General features: G+C 45.8%; 1 protein-coding gene across 5 annotated transcripts in view; it reads right to left on the bottom strand.

Moving 5' to 3' along the window:
- The window catches only part of LARS2 (leucyl-tRNA synthetase 2, mitochondrial), a 706,190-nt gene that overhangs the window by 131,380 nt on the left and 561,519 nt on the right, over positions 1–13,291 (bottom strand). For all 5 annotated transcript variants that reach the window (XR_010177698.1, XM_063922423.1, XM_063922424.1 and 2 more), the window contains one exon: positions 7,978–8,081. Coding sequence is in view for 4 of the 5 variants with exons in the window: in XM_063922423.1 (XP_063778493.1) it covers positions 7,978–8,081 (104 nt within the window). In the remaining variant the exon portion in view is untranslated. The remainder of the gene's footprint in view (positions 1–7,977; positions 8,082–13,291) is intronic.

The raw sequence follows: 13,291 nt of genomic DNA, 5'->3' as shown, positions 1-13,291 counted from the left end.
GGGAAGAAAAAATGTACAATGTTACAAGAAAAAATAAGATTTTAAACCTACCGGTAAATCTTTTTCTCGTAGTCCGTAGAGGATGCTGGGGACTCCGTAAGGACCATGGGGATAGACGGGCTCCGCAGGAGACATGGGCACTTTAAGAAAGACTTTAGATCTGGTGTGCACTGGCTCCTCCCTCTATGCCCCTCCTCCAGACCTCAGAGAAACTGTGCCCAGAGGAGACGGACAGTACGAGGAAAGGATTTTTGTTAATACAAGGGCAAGACTCATACCAGCCACACCAATCACACCGTATAACTTGTGATATACTATCCAGTTAACAGTATGAAAACGACATAGCATCAGTCCAAGACCGATGAGACTATAACATAACCCTTATTTAAGCAATAACTATATACAAGTCTTGAAGAAGTAGTCCGCACTTGGGACGGGCGCCCAGCATCCTCTACGGACTACGAGAAAAAGATTTACCGGTAGGTTTAAAATCTTATTTTCTCTTACGTCCTAGAGGATGCTGGGAACTCCGTAAGGACCATGGGGATTATACCAAAGCTACCAAATGGGCGGGAGAGTGCGGATGACTCTGCAGCACCGATTGAGCAAACAGGAGGTCCTCCTCAGCCAGGGTCCCAAACTTATAGAACTTTGCAAAGGAGTTTGAACCCGACCAAGTAGTAGCTCGGCACAGCTGTAGCGCCGAGACCCCTCTGGCAGCCGCCCAAGAAGAGCCCACCGTCCTAGTGGAATGGGCCTTGACCTATTTAGGTAACGGCAATTCCGCCGTAGAATTCGCCTGCTGAATCGTGTTACAGATCCAGCGAGCAATAGTCTACTTTGAAGCAGGGGCACCAATCTTGTTGGTTGCATATATGACAAACAGAGCTTCTGTTTTTCTGACTGTAGCCGATCTGGCCACGTAAACTTTCAAAGCCCTGACCAGATCAAGGGACTCGGGATCCTCCAAGTCACGCGTAGCCACAGGCACCACAATAGTACATATGAAAGGATGAAAACCACTTTTGGCAGGAATTGAGGACGGGTCCGCAATTCCGCTCTATCCATATGGAAAAACCCAATAGGGGCTTTTATGTGATAAAGCCGCTAATTCCGACACTCGCCTAGCCGAAGCCAAGGCTAATAACATGACCACCTTCCAAGTGAGATTTTTCAACTCCACCGTTTTAAGTGGTTCAAACCAGTGTGACTTAATGAAACTTAACACCACGTTAAGGTCCCAAGGAGTCACCGGAGGTACAAAAGGAGGCTGAATATGCAGTACTCCCTTCACAAAAGTTTGTACTTCAGGGAGAGAGGCCAATTCCTTTTGAAAGAAAATGGATAAGGCCGAAATCTGACCCTTAATATATCCTAATTTTAGGCCGAAATTCACTCCAGTTTGCAGGAAGCGAAGGAAACGGCCCAGATGGAATTCTTCCGTAGGAGCATTCCTGGCCTCACACCAAGAAACATATTTTCGCCATATACGGTGACAATGTTTAGATGTCATGTCCTGCCTAGCCTTTATTAGCGTAGGAATGACCTCATCCGGAATACCCTTATCCGCTAGGATCCGGCGTTCAACCGCCATGCTGTCCAACGCAGCCACGGTAAGTCTTGGAATAGACAGGGCCCCTGTTGCAACAGGTCCTGTCTTAGAGGATGAGGCCACGGATCTTCTGTGAGCATTTCCTGCAGATCCGGATACCAGGTCCTTCGTGGCCAATCTGGAACAATGAGGATTGTTCTCACTCCTCTTTTTCTTACTATTCTCAACACCATGGGTATGAGAGGAAGAGGGGGAAATACATAGACCGACTGGAACACCCACGGTGTCACTAGGGCATCTACAGCTACTGCCTGAGGGTCTCTTGACCTGGTGCAATACCTCTGTAGCTTCTTGTTGAGGCGGGACGCCATCATGCCTATCTGTGGCAGTTCCCACTGACTTGCAATCTGTGCGAAGGCTTCCTAAAGAAGTCCTCTCTTGGATGCAGGTCGTGTTTGCTGAGGAAGTCTGCTTCTCAGTTGTCCACTCCCGGAATGAACTGCTGAAAATGCGTTTACATGATTTTCCGCCCAGCGGAGAATCCTGGTGGCTTCTGCCAATTCCACTCTGCTCCTTGTGCCGCCTTGGCGGTTTACTTGAGCCGCTGCGGTGATGTTGTCTGCCTGGATCAGAACCGGTAGGTCGCGAAGCAATGCTTCCGCTTGCCGAAGGGCGTTGTATATGGCCCTCAGCTCCAGGATGTTGATTTGAATACAAGTTTTTTGACTTGACCCAAAGACCTTGGAAGTTTCTTCCCTGTGTGACTGCTCCCCCACCTCGGAGGCTCGCGTCTGTGGCTACCAGAATCCAGTCCTGGATGGCGAACCTGCGACCCTGCAGAAGGTGAGCACTCTGCAGCCACCATAGGAGAGACACCCTGGCCCTAGGGGACAGGGTGATTAACTGATGCATCTGTAGATGTGATCCGGACCACTTGTCCCGTAGATCCCATTGGAAAGTCCTTGCATGGAACCTGCCGAAGGGAATGGCCCCGTAAGATGCCACCATCTTTCCCAGGACCCGAGTGCAGTGATGCACTGACACCTGTTTTGGCTTTAATAGTTTTTTTTTACCAGAGTCATTAGTTCCTGGGCCTTCTCTATCGGAAGATAAACCCATGTCTGGTCCGTATTCAGAATCATACCCAAGAAGGGCAGACGAGTCATAGGAACCAACTGTGACTTCGGGAGATTGAGAATCCAGCCGAGTTGCTGTGACACCTTCAGCGAAAGTGACACGCTGTTCAACAACTGCTCTTTTGATCTCGCCTTATTAGGAGATCGTCCAAGTATGGGAAAATTGTGACACCTTGCTTGCGTAGGAGCACCATCATTTCCGCCAATTACCCTGAAATCGGTAATGACAATACTGTACCGTAATTCTCAGGTACGCCTGATGGGGTGGATAAATGGGAACATGAAGGTATGCAGTCTTTATGTCTAGATACACCATAAAATCCCCCCCTTCCAGGCTGGCAAAGATCGCTCTGAGCGATTCCACCTTGAATTTGAACCTTTTCAAGTTTAGGTCCAGAGATTTTAATTTTAAAATAGGTCTGACTGAACCGTCCGGTTTCGGGACTACAGCCAAGGTTGAGTAATATCCCCTTCCCTGTTGAAGGAGGGGAACCTTGAGCACCACCTGTTGGAGATACAATGTGTGAATTGTATTTAATATTATCTCCCTTTCTGGGGGAGAAGCCGGTAGGGCCGATAAGGAAAACCGGCGAGGAGGCACCTCTTCAAATTCCAGCTTGTAACCCTGAGAAACAATTTCTATTGCCCAGGGATCCCCCTGTGAGTGAACTCAGATGTGGCTGAAGAGTCGAATACGTGCTCCCACTGGGGCGGACTCCCTTAGCGGAGCCCCAGCGTCATGCGGTGGATTTAGTAGAGGCCGGGGAGGACTTCTGTTCCTGGAAACTAGCTGTGCCCTGCGCCCTTACCTCTGGTAAGAAAGGACGCTCCTCGTACTTTCTTGTTTTTCTGCGACCAAAAGGACTGCATTTGATAATGTCGTGCTTTCTTAGGCTGTGAGGGAATACAAGGCAAAAGATCAGATTTACCAGCTATAGCTGTGGAGACCAGGTCCGAGAGCCCTTCTCCACACAATTCCTCACCCTTGTAAGGTAAAACCTCCATATGCCTCTTTTAGTCGGCATCACCTGTCCATTGCATGTTCCACAGGACACGTCTAGCAGAAATCGACATAGCGTTGACTCTAGAACCCAGTAGACCAATGTCTCTTTGAGCATGTCTTATATATAAGACAGCATCTTTTATATATCCTAGGGTCAATAACATGGTATCCTTATCTAGGGTTTCAATCTCCGCTGATAAGGTATCTGTCCACGCTGCTACAGCGCTATAAACCCATGCCGACACAATCGCCGGTCTGAGTAGTGTATCAGAATGTGTGTAAATGGACTTCAAAGTACTTTTCTGCATGCTCTCTGCAGGATCTCTGAGGGTAGCTGTATCTTGGTATGTCAGCGCTACCTTTTGGGTAAACGTTGTCAACGCCTTATCCACCCTAGGGGAGGATTCCCATCGTATCCTGGCCCTAGCAGGGAAAGGATACGCCATAAGAATTCTTTTGGGAAACTGCAGTTTCTTGTCTGGAGATTCCCTCTCTTTTTCACACAATTCATTTGGTTCATGAGAGGGGGGAAATGTTATCTCAGCTTTCTTCCCCTTAAACATGTGTACCCTCGTGTCAGGGACAGATGGGTCATCAGTGATATGCAAAACATCTTTTATTACAATAATCATATATTGAATACTTTTCTTCTCATACTCACCCGGCTTCTATCTTCCGGCTTTGTGAGGAGGACGGTGGCGCGGCTCCGGGACGAACTCCAGGGTGAGACCTGTGTTCTGACTCCCTCTGGAGCTAATGGTGTCCAGTAGCCTAAGAAGCAGAGACTTGAAACTCACAGAAGTAGGTCTGCTTCTCTCCCCTCAGTCCCTCGATGCAGGGAGTCTGTTGCCAGCAGGCTCCCTGAAAATAAAAAACCTAACAAATATACTTTCTGTCAGAAAGCTCAGGAGAGCTCCCTGAAAAGCACCCACTAGGCACATTATCAAACTGAGGTCTGGAGGAGGGGCATAGAGGGAGGAGCAAGTGCACACCAGATCTAAAGTCTTTCTTAAAGTGCCCATGTCTCCTGCGGAGCCCGTCTATCCCTATGGTCCTTACGGAGTCCCCAGCATCCTCTAGGACTGGCCTGGCCAACCTGTGGCTCTCCAGCTGTTGTGAAACTACAAGTCCCATCATGCCTTGCCACAGTTTTGCTATTCGGGAATGCTAAAACTGTGGCAGGGCATGCTGGGATGTGTAGTTTCACTACATCTGGAGAGCCACAGGTTGGCCAGGCCTGCTCTAGGATGTAAGAGAAATAAATAATTATGTGAGATAAGGTGGGGTTATACTGTAAGTAGGAACCTCACTTGTAGTTCTTTCACACATGCGTATCATTGCGTATTCTGTAAATATGTGTGTTGTACACCATGATAATTGTTATGATGGGTAAACAAATACATGTTAGGTTTTATGCACATCTGTAGATGCACTGGCGTATTTATAATGGATACACTGTGTGCAGCGCACATGGGCCCCCGGGATACAGGGGGGCCCACATCGCACACCCATTATTTGTAATACTTACCCTCTGGTGTCTCGCAGTGAAGCAGCAGTGTTGCGGAAATCACTGGAAAAATAGCGCTGCACCATTTTCCCGGTGTTTTGCGCATGTGCAGTAGGAAATTCACTGGGAAAATGGCCACCGCACCATTTAAACAGAAATCTGCACATGCGCTCTAGACTCTAGACAGCGCAAGGGTCCCAGATTCACAGCGCTGCCACCGGCTTTAGAGGAGGGGGCCCTGACTGAGCCCGCACACAGGCCTCCTCCTCTCTAGTTACGCCCCTGTGTAGATGTGATGTTTTGTAAACAAATTGTTGATGTAACAGTAAGGTTTTGACGCTGCAGATTTAAAGAATGTAGCATTATACATGTAGCATTAAAATAATAGCATCAAAACATTTAAACATTAACTAATGTCGATCTAATTAACATACTCTAAATAGCATGTTAACACTGGCAACATGAAATCCGGGGTCAAGATAGTCACTGTTAATCCCCCATCCCCATAGATTGTGCACTATGATGGTGAAAAACCTTTCAACATGATCCACTTAAGGTGGGTCCACCGAGCATTGGGTTCCAGGGTGAAGCAGCTTCATGAGTGGAGTGCAAAATCTACATTTTACTTTTTGATGCTTCAAGGACTAGAGTGCTGGGCCAAGAACTTTCTGTTTTTTTCTTGTGATGCATGGCAATAAAAAGGTTATAAATTTGACTTTTGGTAGATCCCTGCTTTACCATTGCTTTTGGGGGATCTTCCAAAGTTACAAAAGAAAGAATGACCAAATGAAATTCAATAAAAGCACAAAATTATTTCATTCTTATGCCACTTGTACTCCTTTGAACGTCAAATGCTTACGTAATATTATTTCTAAAATGTTTTTGATGACACAATACTTAATAGCTCCCCTATACAGTGGTCGTAATGGCTTTAGCAAGGTGCTATCCTAGTTGCACTGCATTTCAACATTTTTCTGTTTTGACCTGGAATATTATATGTTTAAATATATCTCTATATTAGGGAGGTTTTGTGATGTCAGGACATGAACAGATTAACACAGTGACGTGCGGTGGGGTGAGGCAGGTGAGGCCAGAGTATTGACTGTATAAAGTATATGAAAAATACAAAGAATATGTTTGAAATATCTTCTTTGCATTATTCTAATAATTTTTATAGCCAAAACTCTGAAGCAAAAAGTCTATGGCAGGTGAGGCAGTGCCTCACCTCCTTATCTTATCTGCACATCTCTGATCAAAACGCACCAAATTTCCAGGAGTTTATACTGCTGCACATGTGTATAATGCCCAGATGTACGCTTTGGATCATATATTGTGTGTAAATCTGGCTCTGGTGCTAAACAGCGCCTCCTGAGTTATTTAGATCGCCGCACGACCCTGGATTAACAAAATTTACTTTTATGTCAACAGGAATACCATCCACACTAGTTACCCAATTCTAGCCCATCCACACCAGTCACCTACTGTAAATCCAGCCAAGCCGCACAGTCACCAGTATAAAGCCTGTCCACACCAGTCACCTGTGTAAAGCCAATCTGCATCAGTCATATTTAGTCTGTCTGCAGTAGTCACTCCAACCTAGCCCATCTGTGCCAGTCACGCTAATCAAGCCCGTCTGCACCAGTCACCTATTTGAAGACAGTGTGCCCTAGTCACCCATGTGAAATCTGTCCACACCAGTCACGTGTGGAAGCTTATCCTTACACATCACCCATGTGAAGCCCATCCGCACACGTAACATCAAAGACTCTAGCCCATGCACACCAGTCACTCCTGTGAAGCATGTCTACAATCTTCCCTCTACCCGTATCCTAAACCTAACGTCACCCAGCAGTGCAGCCTAACCCTACCCCTAGTGCTTAACCCTAACCCCCGCCCCCGTACTTACCTCTGGGATCCAATGCCAGTCTTCTGATTGTCAGGATCCCAACTGCAGGGATTTTGAACATAATCTATGAAGCCCGCCCATGCCAGTCACACATGTGAAGTCCGTCTACACCAGTCACCTGTGTGAAGACCATCCACACCATTAACCCATGTGAGGCCCATCCACACCAGTCACCCATGTGAAACCTATCCCCACTAGTTACCTGTGTGAAGCCCGTCTGCCCCAGTCATCCAAGTGAATCTGTCCACACCAGTCATTGAACGTCAACTTCATGATTTTTTTTCTCCACTACGAACAGAGTACCATGCTAATTTTTTGTGTGGTAGTTATGTATACCTTTGTTAAGCACCTAAAAAAAATGTGGGATATCTAATGTTGATTGAACCTAGCATTTTTAAGTATTTTTGAAAAACATGCGTTTTTACCGTTTCTCGAAACGTAAAGCAGATAAAGTGATTTGGTTTGGATTTTTGGATTCGGGAGGAAGAGTTACCTTAGGGGTGCAAATTTTGTAGTGATCCCTTAATAAACACCTGCGATACTTCAAATAAACTGGATAAAGAAGCCGCGATTAGTAAATAATTTACGGTAATAAATTGAAAAATCAATATTTAATATACGAATTGTCAGACAGTCGAGATATTTGGCAGAAATAGTTTTTTTTTTACGTCATCTCTTAACGAAAACATTTTCATAAAAATCTGAGATGGGTGGTGGACACGCCTGGTTGAACTGACATGGAAGCCCGTTTGCACGCGTAAAACCAAGAGTCTCATATATTTCTATTTCTCCTGGATAAACACACATATAAGTTCATTTTTTTGTTTCTGGTAAAATAGTCCATCCAAAGCATCCACACATGATTTAGCTTACCACTAATATCCACTTCATTCCTCTTCAAGTATCTGCCACAGGAGGAAAGCCTAAAAGTCTGTCCTTTGATGAGGCCTTGTACTAAGAGCTTGTTGAAAGGTTCTCTTCAGAAAAAGAAAAACAAGGACATTAACAGAGCAATACAATGAAAAAGTTTCTTAACAATAAACAATACTAATTGTATGCTAATGTAAAATAAAATATAATCCACACACTCCAATGCAATCAAATGCCTCCAATGGTTACAATACGAAACAATTTTATTTTTTAGCAAAATATCGCTAATTGAATTTGAGAGACATTTAACATATAAAGTAGTCCAAACTGGCATAATTACAGTTTCCCTACAACCAGTGTTGGTTTTAGGTGTGGGCTAGCAGAGCGGGTTGCCCCGGGGTGCTGTGGCCCGTCACCCCGGCAGTGCGATATGATTTTTGTGCGGCCTGCCACTGCCCACACCATCTACGTCCCGCAGCGCACTGACCGCCTCCCAGCCCCCTGCTTCCCGCAGCTTTGACTCTGGTGAGAGGATGCGACTGCAGGACTCCACGAACAGCAAGGAAGAAGAGGCGGCGGCTTGCTTTGTCAGAAGCTGGGGGACCTACTGCTGAGTCCAGAGAGCTGGTCAGTGACACAGGCAGTGGATGACTTATACACACACACACACACACACACACACACACACACACACACACACACTCCCTCTCATTCTCTCTTTAGAGGCTCTACCTGGCGTAATGTGTATAAGGGGCTCTACCTGGCGCAATGTGTATAAAGGTCTCTATCTGGCGCAGTGTGTATAAGGGGCTCTATCTGGTGCAATGTATATAAAGGGTTCTACCTTGCACAATGTGTATAACAGGCTCTACCTGGTGCAATGTGTATAAGGGGCTACCTGGTACAATGTGTATGAGGGGCTCTATCTGACAAAATGTGTATAAGGGGCTCTACCTGGCACAATGTGTATTAGGGGCTCTACCTGGTGTTATGTGTATAAGGGGCTCTGCTCTACTGTGGTGTAATGCGTGTAAGGGACTCTAACATGGCATACTGTATATAAGGGGTACTATTGTGTAGTGTAATGTGACTGACGGACACTACTGTGCAGTGTAATGTGAATTGGTAATATTCTGTGGTCACGCCCCTTCCCCATGAAGCCACCCACTATATGTTAGCTGCACACCTCTGTTGCGCACTGTCCCTTGTTTTTAATGGGGATGGGGGCGCGCAAACAGAAACATTTGCCCTGGGCGCCACATGGTCTAGAACCGGCCCTGCCTCTAACTGTCTGTAAGCTCAAACTAATAGGTAGAATGGCATAAAAAAAATGTTAATCCAAAATTTGTCGATAAGAAAAAATATAGTGCCGTACAAGCATGGGTGTTTTAAGAGAGGAGATGGACCATGTGCAGGCTTCGTGCGGGTACCCTCCTCTCAGGCAGTGCACTGGGGGCTTGTCACCGGGGACTTCTCTACTGCGCATGCGTACCAAAAAGGGATGGGGGGGAGGTGCAGACCGAATCGGGTGGAGGTAATCTAACTTACAGTACTGTTGGGCTGGTGTCCTCTATCTGATGGGGGCTCATCTGACAGCGAGGGCAAAGGGGTGGAGATGGTGGCCGGTATTCTCTGAGATGCAGTGTGGTACGGCCAATGGGGGTCATTCCGAGTTGATCGCTTGCTAGCAGTTTTTAGCAGCCATGCAAACGCATTGTCGCCGCCCACTGGAGAGTGTATTTTCGCTTTGCAGAAGTGCGAACGCTTGTGCAGCAGAGCGCCTGCAAAATCTTTTTGTGCAAAACAAGACCAGCCCTGTAGTTACTCTTCGTGTGCGTTTATTCTAACGATGGAGGGATGGCTTTTGACGTCACACACCCGCCCAGCGAACGCCCAGCCACGCCTGTGTTTTTTCTATCCACACCTGCTTTTTTCGAAGCACTCCCTGAAAATGGTCAGTTGACACCCAGAAACGCCCTCTTTCTGTCAATCTCCTTGCGGCCGGCTGTGCGATTGGGGTGTAGTATGCTATGCCGGCGGCTGGGCTCCAGGCGACCAGCATACCAGCGCCGGGAGCCCGACCGCCGGCATACCAACAGCGTGGCGAGCGCAAATGAGCCCCTTGCAGACTCGCTACGCGCACCACGCTATTTATTCTCCCTCCAGGGGGGTTGTGGACCCTCAAGAGGGAGAAAAAATGTCGGTATGCCGGCTGTCGGGATTCCGGCGCCGGGATCCCGACAGCCGGCAAACTGAAGACCACCCGTGCAATTGGAATCGTCGCTAGAACCAGTACAAAACCACAATGGACACTGTACCCGTACGACTCACGTGCGTTTTCCGGTGCATATGCATGCGCAGCTTAGCCATTTTTTTCATTGACCGCTACACAGCGAACAACGGCAGCTAGCGATCAACTCGGTATGACCCCCAATAAGTCATGCTTCACTGATGGGCTGCAGCAGATATCACTGTGCCAGGAGGGGAGAGTGCTGGGTGAGTTCCGGACGGCAGGGTATTTGTGCTGGGCAAAACACCCAACAAATAAAGCCTGGTGAGAACACTGAGGGCCTAATTCCGGCCTGATCGCTGTGCTGCTAAGTTTGCTATCCTGCAATCAGATAGTCTCCACCCGAAGGGAGTGTAAATTCGCCAGTGCAAGTGTGCGATCACATGTGTACGCCATGCGAAAATGTCCCTCAGTCAGCGGACAGCTGCATATCCGTTCGCAATTCACCATCAAATTGTTTTTCCAGTGTGTGCAGTCTGTGCACAGCCCAGGACTTACTCCTACAGTGCGAAAAGAACAGGCTGATCGGGTCCGGAGCTGACATCACACACCCTCCCAGAAAACACTTGGGAACGCCTGCGTTTTCCCTGACATTCCCTAAAAACGGTCAGTTACCACCCACAAACAGCCTCTTCTTGTCAATCAGCTTGCGATTGGCTGTGCGATCGAAATTTTTGCACCAGCTTGTTGCTGTTTGGCAATGCCTATTGTTGTTTGGCGACCCGCGTGCGCATTGCAGTGTATACGCATGTGCAGTCAATCAATAATTGCCCGCTGTGCGAAAACACACAGCAGCAATCAGGTCTGAATGGGGCCTTGAGTCCGGTATGAGACTTCTGGTGCACAATTATTAATGGACACTGGATTTATAAACTATGGCTTAAAGATGTATAGATTCTAGGGCCCACTTGTACAGAATGCTCAATACACTCCTATTACTGCATTACTATGGCAGTGTTAGTTTTATTCTAATACAGAAATAAATGGCAACATTAAAGAGGTACAAATAGGAGGAGGGGGGCAATTTCAACTATGGCACACTGATGTTTGGATATTGGGGGACATAGTTTATTTTTTTCTACCTTCCTTTCCATTTAGAGATTATGCTAACAAACAAGCTGAAATATACAATTCTGATTTTACCGAACAGTGATCTGGTAAAAGTAGTATGCAGAAAAATGCCTAAACATCTGTGGAATGACGTTTTCAGCACAGCCAGATTTGTACATACAGTAATACACTTGGAGATACAAAATCACGCTGCCAGAGGTTTTAGATGCCAGGCATTCTAAGTGACAAACAGAATTTTAGATGTGCTCAAAGCATTCATCTATGAGGAGTCTTCACCTTAGTCAAAGCTAGCATTCGAATGACAATGTTCTGTAATACGACAAAAAAAACAAACAAAAAAAAAAACTGAACCTCTGGCTGTGCATACCATACATACATACAATCTATTGTGAGTGATTCAGCATACAGTGATTGCAGGTACTGTATACAAATATAGTAACTATTAATTCTGTTTTAAACAGTACTCATCGCCAGACTGTATATACACTACGTTATGCTGTGATTCTAAGTACATACACTTATATGTGAAATTCATTGTTTTCTGCTCTATTTGAAACTGAATTTCTCTAAGTATTCCCTGTACTCATATGATGTCACCGGAGGTTAGAATGCCCTTGATCAAAGGCCCAATAATGTCATCTTACACACCAAGGTCATCACTGGGTATTAAGCCACAAAATGTTTTTATGTGCTCTAGAATTGATTTAGCGTATGATCATGCGGCTGTACATAAAATATTAATACACATGAAGTAGTTATATTGATAAACTGTCAGTGGTGACGCTGAATGACAGTGAACATATTAATTTTTAATGTTTGCAAATTTACATTAAAAACTAATGGTACTTTAGTAGTAATATAGGGATGTAATTTACTGTGTCTCTATAACAGAAGATTGCATATTGTTGCTCTCATCTGCGGTAAGCAGATTTCTTCAAACACAGCAGAAGTAACAGCAACACCCAGCGTTTGATAACACCTCCCCACAGCTCACAGCTCACGCTGTGTAGATATAGGTTTGTAAGATAAGCAACGTTCTAAGATATTTTTCAGGAAATGAAAAATATGTCACATTCTCCTTTTTGACATTTTGCATGTCATAACGTCAACATGAATCACCATTCCTTCAATAGAAAACAATTTCTACTCATGCACAGCATGTTCTCCCATAAGGGCCCACCCTGCATTCTGTTACCTGAGGAAGCATCTCAACTGTTGCCCTTCTTATCCCCTTAAGATGCCGTACAGAGAGAGAGCTTCACCCAAAGACAGACAAGGCAATGTAACAAACATTCTAAAGAAGTTGCCTATAAAAACAAATCGAATTCTACCTATCATTTTATACAATGTACGTGATAAATACTAGCTAGAAGCTAATTGGTTAGTATGGGCAACAACAACACCATCAACATCAACAATAAAAAGTACCAGAGAAAGCTCCTAGCTAACCTCATAATTTTACAAAGCAATGCTTACGTACTTCATACAGGTCTAGAACAACTTGTACAGATATGTAATGAATGAATAGGGCTGCCTAGGAGAGAGGTGGGTGGGGGAGGGAATACTAATTACTCAGGTCCACCCACCTCTTACTTGTAAGCAGCATCAGCCTCTCGCCCCAGCTCAGTACACGCTGCTGTGTGCAGGGCTGCATTGGGGCCAGGGAGGCTGTTTTGCCTGTGTGCGCCCCGGAAATGTACCTGGGCCCGGCCCAGCTCTCTACGGCTCTTTGAATGATAATATATATTTCTTATATATTTGTATAACTCTTAGTTTTCAGGTTTAACATTTTAAATTAACTCATGTTTGGGGGACCAACAATTCTGTGCAGTAAAGCATTTAATATATGGCTAAAAGATTGTGACTCGTCAGCTGCCTGAAACTGTGTCATAATGGGATGCAGTCAGGATCCCGGCAGTCAGAATACCGATCCTGTTCTGACTGCCGCCATCGTCA

This window comes from Pseudophryne corroboree, chromosome 5, assembly GCF_028390025.1.
Source record: "Pseudophryne corroboree isolate aPseCor3 chromosome 5, aPseCor3.hap2, whole genome shotgun sequence".
In the NCBI taxonomy this organism is placed as follows: domain Eukaryota; kingdom Metazoa; phylum Chordata; class Amphibia; order Anura; family Myobatrachidae; genus Pseudophryne; species Pseudophryne corroboree.
This window is presented reverse-complemented; position numbering and strand designations above follow the sequence as displayed.